General features: G+C 44.4%; 1 protein-coding gene across 1 annotated transcript in view; it reads right to left on the minus strand.

The window, feature by feature from the left end:
• Positions 1-18,325: 18,325 nt before the first annotated feature.
• The window catches only part of LOC122927124 (C3a anaphylatoxin chemotactic receptor-like), a 44,686-nt gene continuing 39,292 nt past the window's right edge, over positions 18,326-23,719 (minus strand). The window contains exon 3 of the mRNA XM_044278707.1: positions 18,326-19,464. Coding sequence (XP_044134642.1) covers positions 18,465-19,464 — 1,000 coding nt within the window. The 3' untranslated portion in view covers positions 18,326-18,464. The remainder of the gene's footprint in view (positions 19,465-23,719) is intronic.

Genomic DNA, 23,719 nt, shown 5'->3' on the forward strand with positions numbered 1-23,719 from the left:
AATCAAGAAACGGGGGGATGATGACATTTTTTTACACAGTACAGATCATTGTAATGTGTACTGTCCCACAATTTTTTTTATAGATATATATTCGTAAAACGAATATTTCAAAATTCTACATATTCGCGAATATGGTGGTATATGAATGTTAAGCTCTTTGCCTCTCTCTTCTAAGTGCCGATATTCACAGCAGTGCAAATAAAGTCGCATTATGAAAATAAATAGAAAGCAAACAAATGGCTTCCTAAGTGATTAATAAAGATGTACAATTTTTTATAACAGAGCTGTATTACCTCAATCTATATATATAAAGAACGACGTATATATGTATGTATGTATGTATGTTCCACGATCACTCAAAAACACAACCATCAATTTCAACGAAACTTGGTATACACACCCCTTGCTACCTGGAAAGAAATCTTGTGGGGGTCACAGCTCTCTAGGATGTATCGTTCCTGAGATATTCCCCAAAAATTACCTCCATTAGCCAATACAAGCCTGCAAGTCTTTCTCTTCGTGTCCCAACTGCCATACACAGAGTCACATATTTCTTATCAGCCAATAGAAGCTTGCAGGCCCTTAGTCTTCACATACACACAGTTTTACTGCAGGTTTCCATAACAACCCAGCCATTTTTCTTCACTGCTGTAGGTCAGCTTTAAAGGGGCAGTACGCTATGGACGACACTGTTAATGGAGTGAAGTGCTGTGGAGGTCACAGTTCAGGGGGCAGATAGGGTAGCTATTTAGGCCACCCTCAAAAGACGGATTGAAAAACTCCGCCCCCAGGTCCCACTAAGCCACGCCCCCAGTTTGGTTATGCCACGCCCCTTCCACTCTGCAGCCGACAGGGGTTGAAAAAATTAAGGTAAAATTCAACTTCTGTCAGCTGCAGGGGTGGGAGGGATTGTGATTTTCTCCCTGCAGCTCACGCTCAGACAGCACAGTGCTGCTGTCTGAGAGTGAACTGTTCAAAGGGACATCCCTGTGTGAGATATTCCCAAGAAATGCATTAGCCAATGGAATCCTGGTTACATGACCCTTATCAGCCAATAGAAGCTCGCAGGCCCTTAGTGTCCACATACACACAGTTTTACACCAGGTTTCCATAACTACACGGCCATTTTTCTTCACTGCTGCAGGTCAGCTTTAAATGGGCATGGCACTGTGGATGTCACTGTTAAGAAAGCGGAGTGCAGTGGAGGTCTCAGTTAAGGGGTAGGTAGGGTGGCCATTCAGGCAACCCTCAAAAGATGGACTTAACCACTTCAGCCCCGCTAGGTGAAACCCCCTTCATGACCAGAGCACTTTTTACACTTCGGCACTACACTACTTTCACCGTTTATCGCTCGGTCATGCAACTTACCATACAAATGAATTTTACCTCCTTTTCTTCTCACTAATGGAGCTTTCATTTGGTGGTATTTCATTGCTGCTGGCATTTTTACTTTTTTTGTTATTAATCAAAATGTAACGATTTTTTTGCAAAAAAATGACATTTTTCACTTTCAGCTGTACAATTTTGCAAGAAAAACGACATCCATATATAAATTTTTCACCAAATTTATTGTTCTACATGTCTTTGATAAAAAAAAAATGTTTGGGCAAAAAAAAAAATGGTTTGGGTAAAAGTTATAGCGTTTACAAACTATGGTACAAAAATGTGAATTTCCGCTTTTTGAAACAGCTCTGACTTTCTGAGCACCTGTCATGATTCCTGAGGTTCTACAATGCCCAAACAGTAGAAAACCCCCACAAATGACCCCATTTCGGAAAGTAGACACCCTAAGGTATTCGCTGATGGGCATAGTGAGTTCATAGAACTTTTTATTTTTTGTCACAAGTTAGCGGAAAATGATGATGATTTTATTTTTTTTATTTTTTCTTACAAAGTCTCATATTCCACTAACTTGCGACAAAAAATAAAAAATTCTAGGAACTCACCATGCCCCTCACAGAATACCTTGGGGTGTCTTCTTTCCAAAATGGGGTCACTTGTGGGGTAGTTATACTGCCCTGGCAATTTAGGGGCCCAAATGTGTGAGAAGAACTTTGCAATCAAAATGTGTAAAAAATGACCTGCGAAATCCAAAAGGTGCACTTTGGAATATGTGCCCCTTTGCCCACCTTGGCTGCAAAAAAGTGTCATACATCTGGTATCGCCGTACTCAGGAGAAGTTGGGGAATGTGTTTTGGGGTGTCATTTTACATATACCCATGCTGGGTGAGAAAAATATCTTGGTCAAATGCCAACTTTGTATAAAAAAATGGGAAAAGTTGTCTTTTGCCAAGCTATTTCTCTCATCCAGCATGGGTACATGTAAAATGACACCCCAAAACACATTCCCCAACTTCTCCTGAGTACGGCGATACCAGATGTGTCACACTTTTTTGCTGCCAAGGTGGGCAAAGGGGCACATATTCCAAAGTGCACCTTTCAGATTTTGCAGGCCATTTTTTACACATTTTGATTGCAAGGTACTTCTCACACATTTGGGCCCCTAAATTGCCAGGGCAGTATAACTACGCCACAAGTGACCCCATTTTGGAAAGAAGACACCCCAAGGTATTCCGTGAGGGGCATGGCGAGTTCCTAGAATTTTTTATTTTTTGTCACAAGTTAGCGGAAAATGATGATTTTTTTTTTTTCTCTTTTTTCCTTACAAAGTCTCATATTCCACTAACTTGCGACAAAAAATAAAAAATTCTAGGAACTCGCCATGCCCCTCACGGAATACCTTGGGGTGTCTTCTTTCCAAAATGGGGTCACTTGTGGCGTAGTTATACTGCCCTGGCAATTTAGGGGCCCATATGTGTGAGAAGTACTTTGCAATCAAAATCTGTAAAAAATGATCGGTGAAATCCGAAAGGTGCACTTTGGAATATGTGCCCCTTTGCCCACCTTGGCATCAAAAAAGTGTCACACATCTGGTATCGCCGTACTCAGGAGAAGTTGGGGAATGTGTTTTGGGGGGTCATTTTACATATACCCATGCTGGGTGAGAGAAATATCTTGGCAAAAGACAACTTTTCCCATTTTTTTATACAAAGTTGGCATTTGACCAAGATATTTTTCTCACCCAGCATGGGTATATGTAAAATGACACCCCAAAACACATTCCCCAACTTCTCCTGAGTACGGCGATACCACATGTGTGACACTTTTTTGCAGCCTAGATGCGCAAAGGGGCCTTTTAGGAAGGCATTTTTAGACATTTGGATCCCAGACTTCTTCTCACACTTTCGGGCCCCTAAAAAGCCAGGGCAGTATAAATACCCCACATGTGACCCCACTTTGGAAAGAAGACACCCCAAGGTATTTAATGAGGGGCATGGCGAGTACCTAGAATTTTTTTTTTTTTTGCATAAGTTAGCGGATATTGATTTTTTTTTGTTTTTTTCTCACAAAGTCTCACTTTCCGCTAACTTAGGACAAAAATTTCAATCTTTCATGGACTCAATATGCCCCTCACGGAATACCTTGGGGTGTCTTCTTTCCGAAATGGGGTCACATGTGGGGTATTTATACTGCCCTGGCTTTTTAGGGGCCCTAAAGCGTGAGAAGAAGTCTGGAATATAAATGTCTAAAAATGTTTACGCATTTGGATTCCGTGAGGCGTATGGTGAGTTCATGTGAGATTTTATTTTTTGACACAAGTTAGTAGAATATGAGACTTTGTAAGAAAAAACAAAAACAAAAACAAACAAAAAATTTCCGCTAACTTGTGCCAAAAAAAATGTCTGAATGGAGCCTTACAGGGGGGGGTGATCAATGACAGGGGGGTGATCAATGACAGGGGGGTGATCAATGACAGGGGGGTGATCACCCATATAGACTCCCTGATCACCCCCCTGTCATTGATCACCCCCCTGTAAGGCTCCATTCAGACGTCCGTATAATTTTTACGAATCCATGGATCCATGGATCGGATCCACAAAACACATGCGGTCGTCTGAATGGAGCCTTACAGGGGGGTTATCAATGACAGGGGGTGATCAGGGTGATCAGGGTGATCACCCCCCTGTCAATGATCACCCCCCTGTAAGGTTCCATTCAGACATCCGCATGATTTTTTACGGATCCATGGATACATGGATCGGATCCACAAAACACATGCGGATGTCTGAATGGAGCCTTACAGGGGGGTTATCAATGACAGGGGGTGATCAGGGTGATCACCCCCCTGTCAATGATCACCCCCCCTGTAAGGTTCCATTCAGACATCCACATGATTTTTTACGGATCCATGGATACATGGATCGGATCCACAAAACACATGCGGACGTCTGAATGGAGCCTTACAGGGGGGTTATCAATGACAGGGGGTGATCAGGGTGATCAGGGTGATCACCCCCCTGTCACTGATCACCCCCCCTGTAAGGCTCCATTCAGACATCCGCATGATTTTTTACGGATCCATGGATACATGGATCGGATCCACAAAACACATGCGGACATCTGAATGGAGCCTTACAGGGGGGTTATCAATGACAGGGGGTGATCAGGGTGATCACCCCCCTGTCAATGATCACCCCCCCTGTAAGGCTCCATTCAGACATCCGCATGATTTTTTACGGATCCATGGATCGAATCCACAAAACACATGCGGACGTCTGAATGGAGCCTTACAGGGGGGTTATCAATGACAGGGGGTGATCAGGGTGATCACCCCCCTGTCACTGATCACCCCCCCTGTAAGGCTCCATTCAGACATCCGCATGATTTTTTACGGATCCATGGATACATGGATCGGATCCACAAAACACATGCGGACGTCTGAATGGAGCCTTACAGGGGGGTTATCAATGACAGGGGGTGATCAGGGTGATCACCCCCCTGTCACTGATCACCCCCCCTGTAAGGCTCCATTCAGACATCCGCATGATTTTTTACGGATCCATGGATACATGGATCGGATCCACAAAACACATGCGGACGTCTGAATGGAGCCTTACAGGGGGGTTATCAATGACAGGGGGTGATCAGGGTGATCACCCCCCTGTCACTGATCACCCCCCCTGTAAGGCTCCATTCAGACATCCGCATGATTTTTTACGGATCCATGGATACATGGATCGGATCCACAAAACACATGCGGACGTCTGAATGGAGCCTTACAGGGGGGTGATCAATGACAGGGGGGTGATCAGGGAGTGTATATGGGTGATCACCCGCCTGTCATTGATCACCCCCTGTAAGGCTCCATTCAGACGTCCGCATGTGTTTTGCGGATCCGATCCATGTATCCATGGATCCGTAAAAATCATGCGGACGTCTGAATGGAGCCTTACAGGGGGGTGATCAATGACAGGGGGGTGATCAATGACAGGGGGTGATCAGGGAGTGTATATGGGTGATCACCCGTACAGTGTTCATTTTAGGACATGGTCAGATATCATAGTCAAGTAACAAAATAATGCCAATGTGACACCTGATCCTGATACCTGACTCTGACACCTGACTCTGACACCTGACACCGACACCTGACCCTGACACCTGACCCTGACACCTGACCCTGACACCTGACCCTGACACCTGACTCTGACACCTGACCCTGACACCTGACACCTGACTCTGACACCTGACACCTGACCCTGACACCTGACCCTGACACCTGACCCTGACACCTGACCCTGACACCTGACTCTGACACCTGACACCTGACCCTGACACCTGACCCTGACACCTGACTCTGACACCTGACACCTGACACCTGACTCTGACACCTGACCCTGACACCTGACCCTGACACCTGACTCTCATATCTGAGTTTGACTTATGCTCTTCATAGGTCAGGGTCAAAGTGAGAATGAGTTATAGATATATACTATGTATTTGTATGCTAAATCACACAACCAAAGTATGTCTATTGCTGAGCTTATAGCTCTGTGCCTAAAATGCTGTAAGCTAACACATTACAGTGTTATGAGCACAGAGCTGATAGCTCAGTGGTAAGGAAGGAAACAAAGGATTTTAGGTTTACTGTGGTTTTGAATGCTACATCACATAGATGAACAAAAAGCCTAAGCTCATACAAGGCAAGCTGGTGGCTCAGTGGTAATGCTGTTGCCCCATGTCCAGTCCTTCTGAGTTCAAAGCCCCTTTCAGCCTCAAAAAAATATTTACATTTTATTATGCCCTAGATAAGAGGCAAATTTAAATGATGTGTGACGCTGACGTGTGACGCTGATATCTGACGTCCTTCACTTCTCAGTGTCACAAGGGATTTTAGCTTTACTGTGGTTTTGTATTCTACATCACATAGATGAACAAAAATCACAAGCTTATCTAAGGCAAGCCGGTAGCTCAGTGGTAATGCTGCTGCCCCATGTCCAGGCTTTCTGAGTTCAAATCCCCTTTCAGCCTCTAACAAGTGTTTATATTTTATTATGCCCTAGATAAGAGGCAAATTTAAATGATGTGTGACGCTGACGTGTGACGATGATATCTCACGTCCTTCATTTGTCAGTGTCGCAAGGGATCTTAGGTTTACTGTGGTTTTTGCTATACTACATCTCATAGATCAAAAAACATCACCATCTTTAGTGTCTAAAGCTATAGCTCAGTGGTAAGACACTTGCTTTGCATGTAGTGTTCATGGGTTCAAAACCCCTTTTAGGCTTTTAATAAAATTTATATTTTATATTTTATTGAGCTCTAGATCAGAGTCAAATTCAAGTGGTGTGTGATGTAAGTAGTCCTTTTTTTTTTTTTTTTATTAAGAGTACATGGGCAGCACTATAGTAAAGGGGGCCCTGTATACAGAGCTGTATCCTGGATTTTACATATATACTGTATATATGTGTATTATACACACAGTGTGCTACAGCTTCACCACACTGAGATCTGCTCAGAAAGCTGCTATACATTACTGGTTTATCCACAGACACAATATATGGTCATACAGATGGCAGTACTATGTGATAGCTTCTAAGTATAGAAAACCATGTGGTAATGTCATAGCTCGGAGGTTACATTAATGGCTTTGCTTGTTGAAGTCCCCAGAAAGACATATGTATTTTTCTTTTATAGCATATACTATAATAAATAATATGTCATTAACCCATAGGATACCAGCGCTGTACATGTATGTCGCTGGAAACACGGTCACAAATCCCAGCGCCATACAGGTACAGCGCTCTGATCGGGCGGCACAGGAGCTACTCCCTCCCGATCAGCTGCAGGGGTCCGGCAGGCACTGATAGTTGGACCCCTGCTGTATGCACCGGCATCGGTGAAAACACTGATGCCTGCTCATTAACCCTTGCACTGCCGCAGTCAGCGCTGACGGCTGCATGTGCGGTATCCCCGTGGTGCTGTCATGTCAGCCTGCTGTCTAGCCCTGTCAGTCAATGGGGGGAGGGGTGTGTGTGCAGAGCACAGGGGGTGTTATAGAGCATTGCTCAGAATAGGGTTGCCACCCATACGGGAATGACCCGGACAGTCCGGGTTTGCAATCCTGTGCCCGGGTACATGCCTTTGTCAGACCCAGGCACAGGATCAGCTGTGAATGATGGCGGCGGTGGCTGGGCACAGGGAGATGAGCGTTTCCATTGTGGAAGCGCTCATCTCCATAGTCATCTGTATCGCCGTCCTCAGGACAGCGATACAGACAGCTGTGCTGCGGCAGGGGAGGGAGAGGCGTCTCCCTCCCCTGTTCCTCTGATAGGCTGCAGGCACAAGGTCCGCAGCCTATCAGAGGCTGGTGCAGGCGGCGCGATTATGTCATCACGCCGCCTGAGCCATACAGCACGGTACACAGGCCGGGAAGGGGCCTGCATCGCATCGTTGGAGGTAAGTAAAAATTGTTTTTTTTTTTTTTTAGAGAAGAGAGGCACCTGAAATTGGCACATATGGGGGAAGGGGTGGAAAGAGGCACCTTATACTGGCACATATTGGGGAGGAGGAGAAATGAGGCACTTGAAACTGGCACATATGGGGGAAGGGGGGGGGAGACACCTTATACTGGCACATATTTGGGGGTGGAGGAGAAAAGAGGCACTTGAAATTGGCACATATAGGGGAAGGGGTGGAAAGAGGCACCTTATACTGGCACATATTGGGGGGGGAATGAGGCACTTGAAACTGCCACATATGGGGGAAGGGGGGGAAAGAGGCACCTCATACTGGCACATATTGGGGGGAGAGAATGAGGCACTTGAAATTGCCACATATGGGGGGAAGGGAGGGAAAGAGGCACCTTATACTGGCACATATTGGGGGGGATAAATGAGGCACTTGATACTGGCACATATAAGGGAAGGGGGGGAAGAGGCACTTGATACTGGCACATATAAGGGAAGGGGGGGAAAAGGCACCTTATACTGGCACATATTGGGCGGGAGAAAAGAGGCACTTCTTACTGACACATTGGGGCATCTATGGGGGCACTTCTTACTGGCACATTATTTGGGGGCTTCTACTGAGGCCACAAAGAAGGGGTATTTTATATGGGGGGCTCTGTGTGGAACTACCATTATCAGGGGGTTTATCTGTTTCTGCAGTATAGTATTGGGGAGCACAGCGGCACAGTATTGGGGGTAGTAGGATGATTTGTCCAGAAGATGGGAGGATGATGGAAAAGTAGTAAACTAAGATTTTTATTGTCAAACTGCAGAGACGAGAAATGGCTGAAAAATGGTGTCTGGTCTGAAGGTTTGAAAGGAGAAGATGAGGAAAGAGAACATCTACATCAAAGGAGACGTCACTGGATGTAAGAGGTATGAGGCGCTGTATTTCTGTAGTGACGGGATCAGGGGCGTAACGATCGTGGTGCGACAGCGACCAGGGGTGGAGGCGGGACATGGGTGTGGCTGGGGGCGGGACATGGGCGTGGTTGGAGGCAGGACATGGGTGGGGCCTGGAAGGGGGCCCTCCCTCCCTTCTGTTCAGGTTTGGCTTGAAGAAAAGGTGGCAACCCTAAACGCCATGCGCAAAACCCGAGCATGGTACAAAGAAGTTGCGGTCTACTTGGTGCAGGTTGCCTTGTACAACTCTTTTGTGCTGTCACGGAGCGCTGGCAGCACAGGGAAATTCCTTCAGTTCTATGAGGCAATCCTCAAGGTACCTGATCTTTTCTGACCGGGAAAGAGCAGGCCGGAGTACCTTGGGAATTGGAGGCGCCCGGATCGTCCCTGGCCAACACTTTCAAGGTGTGGTTCCCCCATACTGGAAAGAAGGGACGGTCCCCAAAAAAGTGCAGCGTGTGTAACAGGAGGGGGTAACGGAAGGACACCACCACTCAGTGTGACACGTGCCCCGATCACGTGCCTCTGTATTGACGGTTGCTTCAGGGAGTACCACACTTCAATGGAGTACTAAATTTATAATTCCCTTCCCCAGGGGTGGACTGACCGGTCGGGCACTTCGGACATGGTCCGAGGGCCCGGCCGGGATGGGGGCCCGCCGCAGAATAGCATAATGTGTTATGCCCAGCGCCCCAATTCCGAATGTTATGCTGGCTTGGTAATGGTGGTAATGGCAGCGGGGCCCGGTGCAGTCACTGTATTCTAATGCACCGGGCCCCGCTCACTGTAATACTAATTTTCATATGTGAACAAGAAGAGAAATCCTCTGCGATCCTCTCCCTCTCCGTACTCACAAACTCAGTAACAGCCTGGCAGGCCAGGCGGCAGCGTAACTCACTGACGTCACGCGCCTGCTCCATTCATAAAGTGGGAGGAGCAGGCGCGTGACGTCAGTGAGTTGCGCTGCCGCCCGGCCTGGCTGCTACTGAGTTTGTGAGTACAGAGAGGGAGAGGATCGCAGAGGATTTCTCTTGTTCTTGTTCACATATGAAAATTAGTATTACAGTGAGCGGGGCCCGGTGCAATAGAATACAGTGACTGCACCGGGCCCCGCTGCCATTACAACACCAGATGCCGGCCCCCAGACCCTGTATTGGGGGTCATTCACTCACAGGACACTGTTATGGGGGTATCTGTGGATGACACATATATAGCATAAGGTGCTATATATGTGTCACCCACAGTGCCATCCACAGAGCCCCCACAACAGTGCCATCCACATAGCCCCCACAACAGTGCCATCCACAGAGCCCCCACAACAGTGCCATCCACAGAGCCCCCACAACAGTGCCATCCACAGAGCCCCCACAATAGTGCCATCCACAGAGCCCCCACAACAGTGCCATCCACAGAGCCCCCACAACAGTGCCATCCACAGAGCCCCCACAACAGTGCCATCCACAGAGCCCCCACAACAGTGCCATCCACAGAGCCCCCACAACAGTGCCATCCACAGAGACCCCACAACAGTGCCATCCACAGACCACCATTAGTTCAAAACCCACCAAAAGCACACCTTTTGGTTCAAAATATTTTTTTAATTTGGCTATTCCCCACCCCTCTTGTAATTGTTCCGCTACTTGTGGGCTGCTCGGGCATGAGTTCAGTCACTTCGGTGCGCTATCCCGTCCTGCAGCGCGTGATCTCGCGAGACCCGCCGCTGTAGGTCACGGGTCTCGCGGGATCACGCGCCGAAGTGACTGAACTCATGCCCACGTAGCCCGCAAGTAGCAGATCAGTGGAACAAGTACAAGGTGGAGGGGACTGTTTCTAACAGAGGCTCACTAATGGACGCTGAGATTAGATCACCCCATACGAAAGCATTGAATCAATGCTTTCCTATGGGGAAAAATCTGACCCTGGAGGTCATCATGCAGAGTGTGAGGACGTCCAGCGTCAGATACCGGACTAAAGGTCTGTTTTACTCCAGGAAGCCCTCAGGTGGCCGCCAGCGACTAGAGGCCGACTTATTGCTGGAACGTAAACAATGCAGTTTCTCTAGAACATTGCAGCTCGATTTGCAAAAGGGACACTGTACCCAGACCACATCAATGAGCTGAAGTGGTCTGGGTGCCTTTTGTGTCGCTTTAACTTTGAAATCTTATTAAAGATTGTGTAGGGTGTGGCTGGAGGCGGGGCATGGAGGCGGGACAAGGGTGGGTCTTGCAGCAGAACATGGGTGGGGCCTGTAAGGGGGCCCTTGATTTGCCCGGGGGCCCTGAGGGTTCTCAGTCCGCCCCTGCTCTTCCCCCATTTTAATTTATTTCACAGTCTTCACAGGAATAGCTGCAAAGTGGAGGAGAAAATTCAAAATCTCCTTTTTTTTACACTAACATGTTCTTGTAGCCCCTTTTATTTAATTTTTACAAGGGGTAATAGGAGAAAACGCGCCCCAAAATTCGTAGCCCAATTTCTCCTGAGTAAGGACATACCCCATATGTGGACGTAAAGTGCTCTGCAGGCGAACTACATGGCTCATAAGAAAAGGAGCGCCATTGCGATTTTGGTTGTCCAAAATCCCAATAGCGCTCTTTCCTCTTCTGAGCCGCGTAGTTCACCCGCAGATCACTCTACATCCACATATGAGGTATTTTCTGACTCGGGAGAAATTGGGCTATAAACTGTTGGGTGAACAAGTTTGTTTGCTCCACCATCAGATTCACAAATTGTTCACTGAAAAAAACCTAAAAATGTCATATTCAGTGAAGCCCACTGTGTCTGGATTCCTGGTTGGCCAAAAAAGTCAGGAATCAAGGGCTCAAAATCCTCTGGGGTACTCCAGTCAAGTTCACCGGTAGAGGGATCAGGTGAATTTGCCTGGTGGGCCGGAAAACTAGTACAAGCCCCAGGGCTGCTCATACTAGTGTGGGCCACAGGGTTCCTGGCATGGGGGGCTCCGCCTGGCGGCGTCTCCATCGCCTTGGGGCTCATCATCATCACTAGATGATGAGGAGAACGAGGATGACAACAGGAAAGTGGGGTCATCCTCGTCCTCACTGGGGCTCTCGGAGTCGGAGAGCAGCTGGGCGTATGCCTCCTCGGCCGAGAACATCCGGCGGGCCATCTTAGAACGCTAAAGGGGAGTGCGTGTGTGTGTAAAACTTTATTTAGTGTGTGTGTGGGGGGGCGGTGTGTTTTTATGTATACCCTACCCTAACCCACCCTAACCTAACAGAATCCCTGAAAAATTGCTCACAGCCCAAAAACTCGCTGATCAGCAGTGGGGTGAGCGATGCGCTAACAGTGGCCAGGCGCTCTTTTACAGCTAAGAGTGCCGGCCACAGTCAGCGCACCTACAAAAAGAAAATAAAATGCGCTTGCGCCCCAAAATATGTGGGGGGGGGGCAAGCTGCAGCACCCCTGGGGGGACGGGGGTCTCACAAGTTGCTGGGGACCCCAGACACCCTCAGATCCGGGTGCTGCACACAAAAATTAACTTTTTTTTTTTTTTTCACTACCCCTGCCTAACCTAAAGCTCTCCCTAAATGTTTATATGCCAGATGGCACTTTATGGGGTCTCAGGGGCCACGGATGGCGGCGGATCGTGTGGGATGCAAATGGACCGACACAGGGCTCCTCTCTCCTTACTCACACAGAAGTCTGTGGGCGGGGAGAGAGGAGCTCCAGGACCTTATCTCCAGGTCAGTCCCTCCAACCAATCACAGGCGATCCTCACCCTCATCCTCCGTCACCGCCACCTCACAGGATCTACGGAGGGTGATTGGTGGTGTATATTACACCACTGATCCCCCTCCTATTCCGGGTCACCGGAGACCTGAATAACCTGGAAATGCTGCAAACCGCAGGTCTGAATTGACCTGCGGTTAGCAGCAATCGCCGGTATGGAGGGGGGGGTCACAGGACCCCCCCTCGGCATTGTCACAGGGTGCCTTCTGAATGATTTCAGCAGGCACACCGTTCCTAACACTGCCCGCCGTGCAGCGGTGATCGGAAATACACAGGTACGCCCTGTGTCCATAAGAGGCTAAAGAGGCTCTGTCGCCAGAATCAACCCTATTAGACCATACGTACTGCCTGGTAGGGCTCATTATGCTGATTATGTATGATAAATAGCTGCAGAGATATGCAGAGATTCATATGCAAATAAACAATTGGAGCCCTCAGAGGCGGGGCTTAATATTCTGAGCAATGCTCTATAACACCCCCTGTGCTCTGCACACACACCCCTCCCCCCATTGACTGACAGGGCTAGACAGCAGGCTGACATGACAGCACCACGGGGATACCGCACATGCAGCCGTCAGCGCTGACTGCGGCAGTGCAAGGGTTAATGAGCAGGCATCAGTGTTTTCACCGATGCCGGTGCATACAGCAGGGGTCCAACTATCAGTGCCTGCCGGACCCCTGCAGCTGATCAGGCGGGAGTAGCTCCTGTGGCCGCCCGATCAGAGCGCTGTACCTGTATGGCGCTGGGATTTGTGACCGTGTTTCCAGCGACATACATGTACAGCGCTGGTATCCTATGGGTTAATGACATATTATTTATTATAGTATATGCTATAAAAGAAAAATACATATGTCTTTCTGGGGACTTCAACAAGCAAAGCCATTAATGTAACCTCCGAGCTATAACATTACCACATGGTTTTCTATACTTAGAAGCTATCACATAGTACTGCCATCTGTATGACCATATATTGTGTCTGTGGATAAACCAGTAATGTATAGCAGCTTTCTGAGCAGATCTCAGTGTGGGGAAGCTGTAGCACACTGGGTGTATAATACACATATATACAGTATATATGTAAAATCCAGGATACAGCTCTGTATACAGGGCCCCCTTTACTATAGTGCTGCCCATGTACTCTTAATAAAATAAAAAAAAGGACTACTTACATCACACACCACTGGAATTTGACTCTGATCTAGAGCTCAATAAAATATAAAATATAAATTTTATTAAAAGCCTAAAAGGGGTTTTGAACCCATGAACACTACATGCAAAGCAAGTGTCTTACCACTGAGCTATAGCTTTAGACACTAAAGGTGGTGATTTTTTTGATCTATGAGATGTAGTATAGCAAAAACCACAGTAAACCTAAGATCCCTTGCGACACTGACAAATGAAGGACGTGAGATATCATCGTCACACGTCAGCGTCACACATCATTTAAATTTGCCTCTTATCTAGGGCATAATAAAATATAAACACTTGTTAGAGGCTGAAAGGGGATTTGAACTCAGAAAGCCTGGACATGGGGCAGCAGCATTACCACTGAGCTACCAGCTTGCCTTAGATAAGCTTGTGATTTTTGTTCATCTATGTGATGTAGAATACAAAACCACAGTAAAGCTAAAATCCCTTGTGACACTGAGAAGTGAAGGACGTCAGATATCAGCGTCACACGTCAGCGTCACACATCATTTAAATTTGCCTCTTATCTAGGGCATAATAAAATGTAAATATTTTTTGAGGCTGAAAGGGGCTTTGAACTCAGAAGGCCTGGACATGGGGCAACAGCATTACCACTGAGCCACCAGCTTGCCTTGTATGAGCTTAGGCTTTTTGTTCATCTATGTGATGTAGCATTCAAAACCACAGTAAACCTAAAATCCTTTGTTTCCTTCCTTACCACTGAGCTATCAGCTCTGCGCTCATAACACTGTAATGTGTTAGCTTACAGCATTTTAGGCACAGAGCTATAAGCTCAGCAATAGACACACTTTGGTTGTGTGATTTAGCATACAAATACATAGTATATATCTATAACTCATTCTCACTTTGACCCTGACCTATGAAGAGCATAAGTCAAACTCAGATATGAGAGTCAGGTGTCAGGGTCAGGTGTCAGGTGTCAGGGTCAGGTGTCAGAGTCAGGTGTCAGGTGTCAGGGTCAGGTGTCAGGTGTCAGGGTCAGGTGTCAGGGTCAGGTGTCAGAGTCAGGTGTCAGGGTCAGGTGTCAGGGTCAGGTGTCAGGGTCAGGTGTCAGGGTCAGGTGTCAGGTGTCAGGGTCAGGTGTCAGGGTCAGGTGTCAGGGTCAGGTGTCGGTGTCAGGTGTCAGGGTCAGATGTCAGGGTCAGGTGTCAGAGTCAGGTGTCAGAGTCAGGTGTCAGAGTCAGGTGTCAGGGTCAGGTGTCACATTGGCATTATTTTGATACTTGACTATGATATCTGACCATGTCCTAAAATGAACACTGTAAGGGTCAAAGCAGTTCTCATTTATTACAGTTAAGCAGTAGGGTGCTCTTCTACTGAGGTTCATTCCATTGTTTTATTGGCTAAAATACAAAAATGATAAAAGAGATAACACTTGGCATCTGCGCATTGTGCATTATTTTACTAACTTTGGTAAGTAAACTATGTAAATATCTAGGTGCCAGCTCCATATTGTAATGGTTTCACACTAGCATCAGTACAGCATACGTCATATATGACACATCAGGGAGGAGGGTCCTCTTGGGTAGGGCAAAACCTTTGTGCTTTGGTCCCAACTCGAGTACATAAGGCGTTGTCTGAGAGCTGGAGTATATGGTGGCCATCTTAGTTTATCAAGAATGATATCCACATCTCTATCACTGCTGGAATATATGGCTAATACAATGTAAAATACATAACATTACCTATAAAACATAAAGCAATTACAGATACCCCTAGGTCAGCGGTACTGCATTTGCACCAAATGTGTGGCATAAATATATTGAGAATTTTTTTATTTTTTTATTAGTGCCACATATATAAAGCATTTGTAAGATATTCTCAGATACAGAAGTCAGGTTAAGTGGGTACAGAAGAGCACAACTTTTTTTTTTAATTAGAAAAAAAATATTTACCCAAAATTAAAAAAGAGAATAGAAATAAATGTGGCAAAAATGTTATGAAGAGAGGAGCCACTACTAAGTTTTGCTGTGGGGCTCTCTATGCCCTTTTACATATCGCTTTAAATCCTGAAAAACTCATTTAAATAGGTTATCCCATGATTAATGTAAAAATTGAAGATCATATAGTACAAAGGGAGAACCAGCCTACACCTTGCATGGATCCAGAGATTTCCCCTTTTATTGCTGCAATTGCTTCTTTATGCCTTATTCTCACTACTGATGAGAGGGAGGTGCCATATTCGATTTTGCAATATTTTGCGAATATTCAAATGAATATTCGCCTTATATTCGTCAAAATCGAATATTCGTCATTATTCTATTTATCGTGAATAATATGCGATTTAATTATTTATGTATTGTGATTATTATTATTTTTTTTTTAGCTATGGCTATGGCTAATATGTGTATTTTACGAATATTTGCTATATTGCTATATTTTCTTGTTTTAGAATATTACGAATATTCTAAAAAACTAAGTTATAGCAATATAACGAATATTCGTAAAATACACATATAGACTGCAATTTAGCAAATATAGTGCTATAATCTTTTTTTTATAGTCAAATTTTTTTTGTCTCTTCTGATCTTCAGATATGGAAAAAATGTACACTATAAAAAAAAAAATACTACAGGACTATATTAGCTAAATTTCAGTATATATGTGTATTTTACGAATATTCGCTTTATTGCTCTAACTTTGTTTTTTAGAATATGACGAATATGACGAATATTCTAAAAAACGAAGTTATAGCAATATAGCGAATATATTAGTTATTTTGAATATTCGTCTTTTTTTTTTCAATCTGTACTGTTATTCCATTTTGGCATACTCCTCCCCGACAAGCGTCCCCATCACCATGGGAACGCCGATGGGTTAGAATATACCATTGGATCTAAGTTTTCACGATCGCAGGGAAAACTCAGATCAGATGGTATTTTCTAACCCACAGGTGTTCCCATGGTGACATACATATTACTGAAGCCTACAATAACCCAAAAATAGAACCTCACTCCCCAACCTACTGCAACTTGTACAAAAAAAGAGCAAGCATTTGTGCAAGGTAAAAAAAAATCATTTTATTCAATATAAATCACATGATCATTACAGGTAATGCTCAAAAGGGACAGGATATGGAGACTGGGCCACAAGGGGCTATACAATGTGGAGAATCACAATGGGGGATGATGTGACCATAGACATACATACAACTGTACAGATTGGGGAAAAAATTTGAATATTCTAAATAACGAATATATTCCCTATAGTGCTATATATTTGCTTTTTAGAATATTCGTCAATTTTTTTCCATATGAAAACATGATTCCTTCCTGCTTAAGTTGCTTGTGGGCCAATGACTCATTGACCCACAAGAAAGAAGCAGGGAGGTATCATGTTTTCAGATGTTAAAAAATGACGAATATTCAATATAGCAAATATATAGCACTATATTCGAAATATTCGCGCTCATCACTAATTCTCACGTCATTGTTTTGGTCAATGATTTCTGTCAGTGATTTTAAACCAAAACCAGGTGTGAGTATAAACCCAGAACAGGTGCAGATCTTCCTCTTATACCTGATGTCTGCGGAGGCTCCAAAATATTTAGGTCCAGGTATTGTCACGGCCATGGCTATGACCGTGACTCTTCAACCGCATGCGATTGTCAGCGGTTTGGTTTTGTTGTCAATCACAGGTGAGGGCAGTGGTATTTGCCTCACCTGTGGTTGCCGCAGACAACGTATGTATGTGGCAGCTTTCCTGCTGTGCATGCGGTTGCACCTAGCAACCTCTATGTTAGGTGTGTTTGTATTGTGTTCACTGTGTTGTATGTCTGTGTGCACTCTGTCTAGTATTGTGGTGTGCACTAACATCCGTTCCTTCACTGTGGCTGTCCGTGGCAATGTTTGGTTGATTGTGTACATGTGGTGGCAGTGTCCCGGCCTTCGGGCTGACTCCCAGGACACGGTTGCCACCCATGTCATTGTCTGCGGCAACAGCCACAGTGTGTTTGTTTAGTTGGACACTTCCCCTTTAAGTTGGTGTTTTCCCTTCTGTGGTGCTGGAAGGGTTAACTCCCTTCCCAGTGTGTGTGATGTCACTGGGTGTGTCCGACTGTGGGGTGTGGCTTCTTGGCCTATATAGCCTTGGTGTTTGGCATGGCTCAGTAGGTTGCTTCAGTCATGCTTGGCTGGAGCAGCCTCCTGTGCATATTACCTGCCAGTGAGAGCCACCCCTGTGGTCATAAAGATATTGTCGTTATGTTTATGTCTTGCTGTGTTTTGATGTTGCATGTTATGTTCTGTTGGGACCTTTCTATGTGTTTGGTGCAGCTTACGGTTCTGGATTCCTGTTTGCGCAGGGATCCAGTCAGCAAGGCTGTGACAGGTTGGTGGAACTAATAGTTCGCTTGTCATTCCCGTAAGGCTGTATGAGTTCCCCTTTTCCCAACAGCTTGGCCATTGAGACTCCTGCTCCTCCGTGCCTAGGAGGAGTAGGTCGTCTTACCCAGCTCCTAGCTCAGGGATCTGCAGAGGGTAAGTCAGGGCTCCGAGGTTCCTGCGCATGGGTCCTCCTACCTTAAAGGTCGGCCCATGCAGGTAGGAGTTAGGGTCAGGTTAGGGATGCGTGAGGAGGTGACCTGCTCCCTATCCTGTTCTCATGGCCGAGTAGCCACAACATCATCTGGCATCGCACGGCTGAGGGTTTCCCCCATCCTCAGCCGTGACAGGTATTGGTTTGAAAAATATAGATTTTTTTTTTCTTCATGAGGCAACCCCTTTAAACAGTTTCCATATACGTAAGTGGAATATATTTTAAACATCAGTAGTGGCAGTATGTTCATAATCCTCTTGTAGGTCATTAGGATGTTCACTAAAAGCTCTTTGTAGCCTGGAGGGGATAGATCCAAAGAAGCCGATTTTAACATTTTGGCCCATAAAAATATAAATGATTGGATTGATGCAACTGTTAAGACAAGCCAGGTTAGTAACAATAGTATTTACTACATAAAATTGAATATCATATGCAGGTTTATAATAGATGGGTGTTAGTGGCCAGATGTAATATGGAAGCCAGCAGATAAAGAAACCCAATATAACAGCGGTGATGATCCTGTAGGGCCTCTGAGATCTATGGGATCTCTTACATTTTCTGATTTTGAGGAAAACAATAACATAACTGATCAAGATGATGAGAAAAGGGATCAAAAACATTATAAGTAACCTGATCAGTTGAATTGTTCGTTTTCTGTTAAGGAGATTGTTCTTGATAATCCAAGATAATATACACCATTCAAAAATATCTTTAAGAAGAACTCTATATAAGTAATACACTATACCAGTCAGGAGCAAACTCAGCACCCAAATAATTGCTGCACTGATTCTCACTAGCCTATGTGTTCTATGAACTTTAGCCCAAAATGGCCACAGAACGGATACACAGCGGTCAATACTCATGGCCGTCAAGAGAAGAACACTGGCGCTCACATTAAGATTGAACAGAATAATATTTGCTATGCAAAAATCCTCTGTGTGTTCAACATAGTTTGAGAAAAAGTAAGACCACTCTGCAATGCGCAGAGGAAGAGAAGCACAGCAGAGGAAGTCCGCAATGGCCAGGTTGAGGAACCACACAGTGCTGATTGTCTTCTTCATCCTGAATCCAGCAATCCAGATGACTAATCCATTACCGATAGTCCCAAGAACAAAAATGATGATGTATAAGGTAAATGTTATCGTCATTAATCTGAAGTCTGAATCATCAACTTCGCTGTTAATACTTGTTTCATTTGTCGCATTGTGTTTGTAATATGACCTTAAAAGAAAGGACAGAGGTTAGACCCTTGAAGATGTTATAGCTCAACAAATATCCACTTGGTACACTGAGTTATACATGGAGAACAGGGGCAGAAACCAAACTAAGGTTACAATTAGGGATGAGCGAATCGACTTCGGATGAAACATCCAAAGTCGATCCACATAAAACTTTGTTTCAATACTGGATATCTTGGAACCAAACCCGAGTTTGGGAAATGTTTTTTTTTTACAGTATAAATCAATTTCTAAAGTTATTATGTGAAGTCTCGTGAGACTTCGCAAATTAATAACTTTGACTCATTGGAGCCAATGCATTTTAATACCGTAGGGAGTGCTCGCTCCGTACAGTATTGAAACTAAGTTTTATGTGAATCGGATGTTTCATCCGAAGTCGATTCGCTCATCCCTAGTTACAATGTACTAGACTCCGGAGATAAAGACATGGATCACACATCAACTGGATCAACTTGCAGGATGACAGGCTGAAATGGATGGACAGATGTCTTTTTTTAGCCTTATAAACTGTTACTATGCTACTATGTTACATCCACATGTCATGCATAATATTGGGTGTGAATATTCGAATAGCGAATATTAATCGCGAATATCGGCACTTTGAGAATTTGCAAATAATTAGAAATATAGTGATATATTCGTAATTTTGAATATTCTAGATTATTTTTTCATCAGTAACCTCCCTTCTTGCTTGTGGGCCAATGAGAAGGCTGCAATGTTTTTGTCTGAGCTTAGCAACATCCCTAGCAACCAATAGGAAAGTTGCCGACCCCTTAAGTATATAAGAACCTCCCCAGCAGCCACTGTATGCGGTATTTTGCAGATCTGAGAGAGAGAGCAGTGTTTTTGCTGTGCTCTCTGCTTTCCTCTGGCATTACATTAGATAGATCGTTAGTTAGTTAGTTAGTTAGTTAGCTTATATACATAATACAGATAGTTAGTGGGAGATAGTCAGTGTAGGTTAGATAGTGATATAGTGGAGCTGAAAGGTTCCGCTGTCCATACATACATTCTACATACATACATGCTACATACATAGTGCTTTGATGTCACAAGTTCACAACAACGCGCCTGACAAAGATCAAGCAGCGAAACCCGGGTCGGGCAGCGTGAAGATTTTAAATGCTGATATGCTGATTACAAGTGTAACTTTGTGAGTACAATAAACCTTTTTACGGGACAAATATGTAAATGTGCTTCACTATTCTGCGACCCCTTGGTTTTTATAGGTTTGGATGAGGAGAGGAATTTTATGAGTACTTACATTTTGTCCCGTGCTTGGATCAAAACCGCATGGTTTGAAAGAGGACCTCAGGAATATCTGCAGCGCGATCCTATTTTCGTACAAGTTCACAACAATACTTAGTGCACAAATCAATAATATGTAGTCAGACCTGTTAAAATGTGAAGTTGCACGTATTGCGCCAAAATATTCACATCATTAGTGCCGATTTTGCAATCGTGAATATATTGGAGCACTCTATCTGCATATAAAGCTATTGTAATGTTCTGCCGTGCCGACCATTTTCTCCAGTCTTAGGAAACTTTTAGCAGCTTGAAAAATTTTGCTATAGTGACCCACGCCTGTATTGCGCGCACATTATGCACATATTACATTGCTGATTTTCGCAATAAATACCATATTTGTGAATTCTCGAATTTGTGAATATATGACGAATATTCTACCAAATATTCACGAAATATCGCAAATTTGAATATTGCCCCTGCCGCTCATCACTAGTGCATGCATTGATCTATTGCTTGTCAGCATAATTTCAAAGCATCTCTATTGATGCACTTCATATACATCTTGATCGAAATGCATACTCCCGCCACTCCAAGGAAGCCTCTGTTCAATTGGTCCCAACTGGAAATGTAAGCTTTTGAGATCCATTTATATGGGGTATTACTGTATGATGGCTGTTGTTGAGGTGGTGCTGTGCCTGTAGGTTGCTGGGACCTGCTGCCAGTGTGGTTTGGCCCTACAGCAGGGTTGTTGTTGGGCTGCAGGGTCTCACCACCTGTAGATGCTTTGTTGCATTGGCGGCAATCATTATGTGGTGCTTTGCAAAAGTAGCATTAGGACTAGTGTTAATCGCGAAAATTCTAATCACAAATTTTTATCGTGAATATTGGCACCTCGAGAATTTGCAAATATCTAGAATAAAGTGCTATATCTTCGTAATTGTGAATATTCTAGATTTTTTTTTAATCAGTACCCATGATCCCTCACTGCTTCTTGCTTGTGGGCCAATGAGAAGGCTGCAATATCTTTGACGTTAGGAGTAGTGTTGATCGTGAATTTTCATATCACAAAGTTTTATTACGAATTTTCCGATTGCCGGTTTTCGCAATCAACAAAATAACGACGAGATCACGAATACTCGAATTCGTGAATATTCGCCCAAATATTTGTGAAATATCGCAAATTTAAATATTTCCCCTGCCACTCATCACTGATTAGTACCCACTCGAAAGAGGACAACTTGACAAAGGGAATGGACCTACGAATTTTGATTCAAGTAAAATAAAAAAATAAAAAACCTTATTGTCCAAAGTCCACTGTTCTTTGGTGCTACAGGATCTATAGAGGTAGGTGCCAATGTATCTGGTAGAGATCTTTAGTTAGAATGGAACTTACCATTCCATTTTTGCTCTTTGGGGTAGAAGTGGGCTAGTCTTCCTACCAAGGGAGAGGTTGCAGGAAGTTATAGTCTGTTTAGAGTCGATAGTAGGGCTGAGAAAAGACACAAGATATGAGGAGAATGTCCCTCCTCCTGCAGCAGGAGTCTTCCAGGAGAAGCAGTTTGCAAAGCACCCTGACGTTATACAATTTACATACAGAGTATAACGAGGGGGTCAACAGCCAAAGGCAACCTGCTCAAAGGTACCAGAACTGCCAGAAAGTCCAACTACCAGACTGAAGCCAGAGTTTAACACAGGAGAGAAAACTGCCACAACATGAATTAAAAGAACATTTTTTCACCACTACTTTACTGGCGCTGCCTACATTTCTCTTTTTTGTTCCACTAAGGAGCACAGCTCCTGCAAGGGCACACATTGGTTTTTGGCTTTACTGAAGGCTGCTGTAGGCTTTACTTTAAGTTTAAAGGAGGGAATTAGCTATGAATTGTGGTGCCCTGCACAGTGATGTAGACATTGGTGATAAAGTATATCTGTAAGACTGACGGCACAGTACCTACAGAATGGATTAACTATGAACGTGGGTGCACTAGAACGTAATGCAAATGGTGATACACTCTACCTGCAGTTTATCTTCCACACACTGAGATTGGGCCACTAAGTGGGATGAGTATCATTAGGCAGAGTGGCCTGGATATACCTGATTTGCCACAATTCCTGATTAATTAATTACAAATTTAATTTCTTGTTAAAGTTTGGCGAATAGGCCACAATACATTTTTCAAAACTTAGCTCATCTCCACTGGCTATGTCAGCTGCTCTCTACAGGATTTTTTATTGAGCACATCCAAGTTAGTTTCCAATTAATAAATGAGAGGAAGTGTATAAAAGGCTCTGTTCACATCTGTGGCATGGACATAAAATTGTATTACTCTATGCTAATAAAAAGATCACTAGCATTTTAGAAACAAAATAAATTAAAACCCCCACACTTTCTTTAAAAAATCAAACCAAAAACCGAACATAGGCTGTTTAGGGAGGTTATGATAGTAAAAGTGTTGTAGGAATGTAAGGGATGGGAAATTTTTGCCTATAAATACCCAGACTACCCCTGACAACAGGGAATCACCCTGATGGTGGATGAGCACTGTTCAGGAACCTCCCCCTGAATTACCCTAAATCACTATACACTGTCCCAACACGTCATCAGGGGAACTAAAGAGGGTAACGCAAATAGTAAACCAAAACAGAAAATGTAAATAAATATGGGGGGGGGGGAATGGTGCAGAAGTACTTTCCACAGGACCAAGGATAAGGTTAAGGTCCTTAAAAACAGAGATTCAAACTGTATACCATACACACAGATAATGACTTGAAGGGCAGACTCATTGTCTCTGGGGTGTTCTCAGTAACACAAAACAGTGGCATCTACTTTGATAAAGTTCTGTGTCAATTTCTAACTTCACTATCATCTTTTTATGCTTCCTGCCTTTTGGCAATTATTGGTGTTGAATCATTAAACAGTTAAATCCGTCATGAATAGTGATTACATGCTGTTGAATATTATCTGAAAACCAGAGGTGTTCACTTTTAAG

Source organism: Bufo gargarizans, chromosome 2, assembly GCF_014858855.1.
Source record: "Bufo gargarizans isolate SCDJY-AF-19 chromosome 2, ASM1485885v1, whole genome shotgun sequence".
Classification (NCBI taxonomy): Eukaryota; Metazoa; Chordata; class Amphibia; order Anura; family Bufonidae; genus Bufo; species Bufo gargarizans.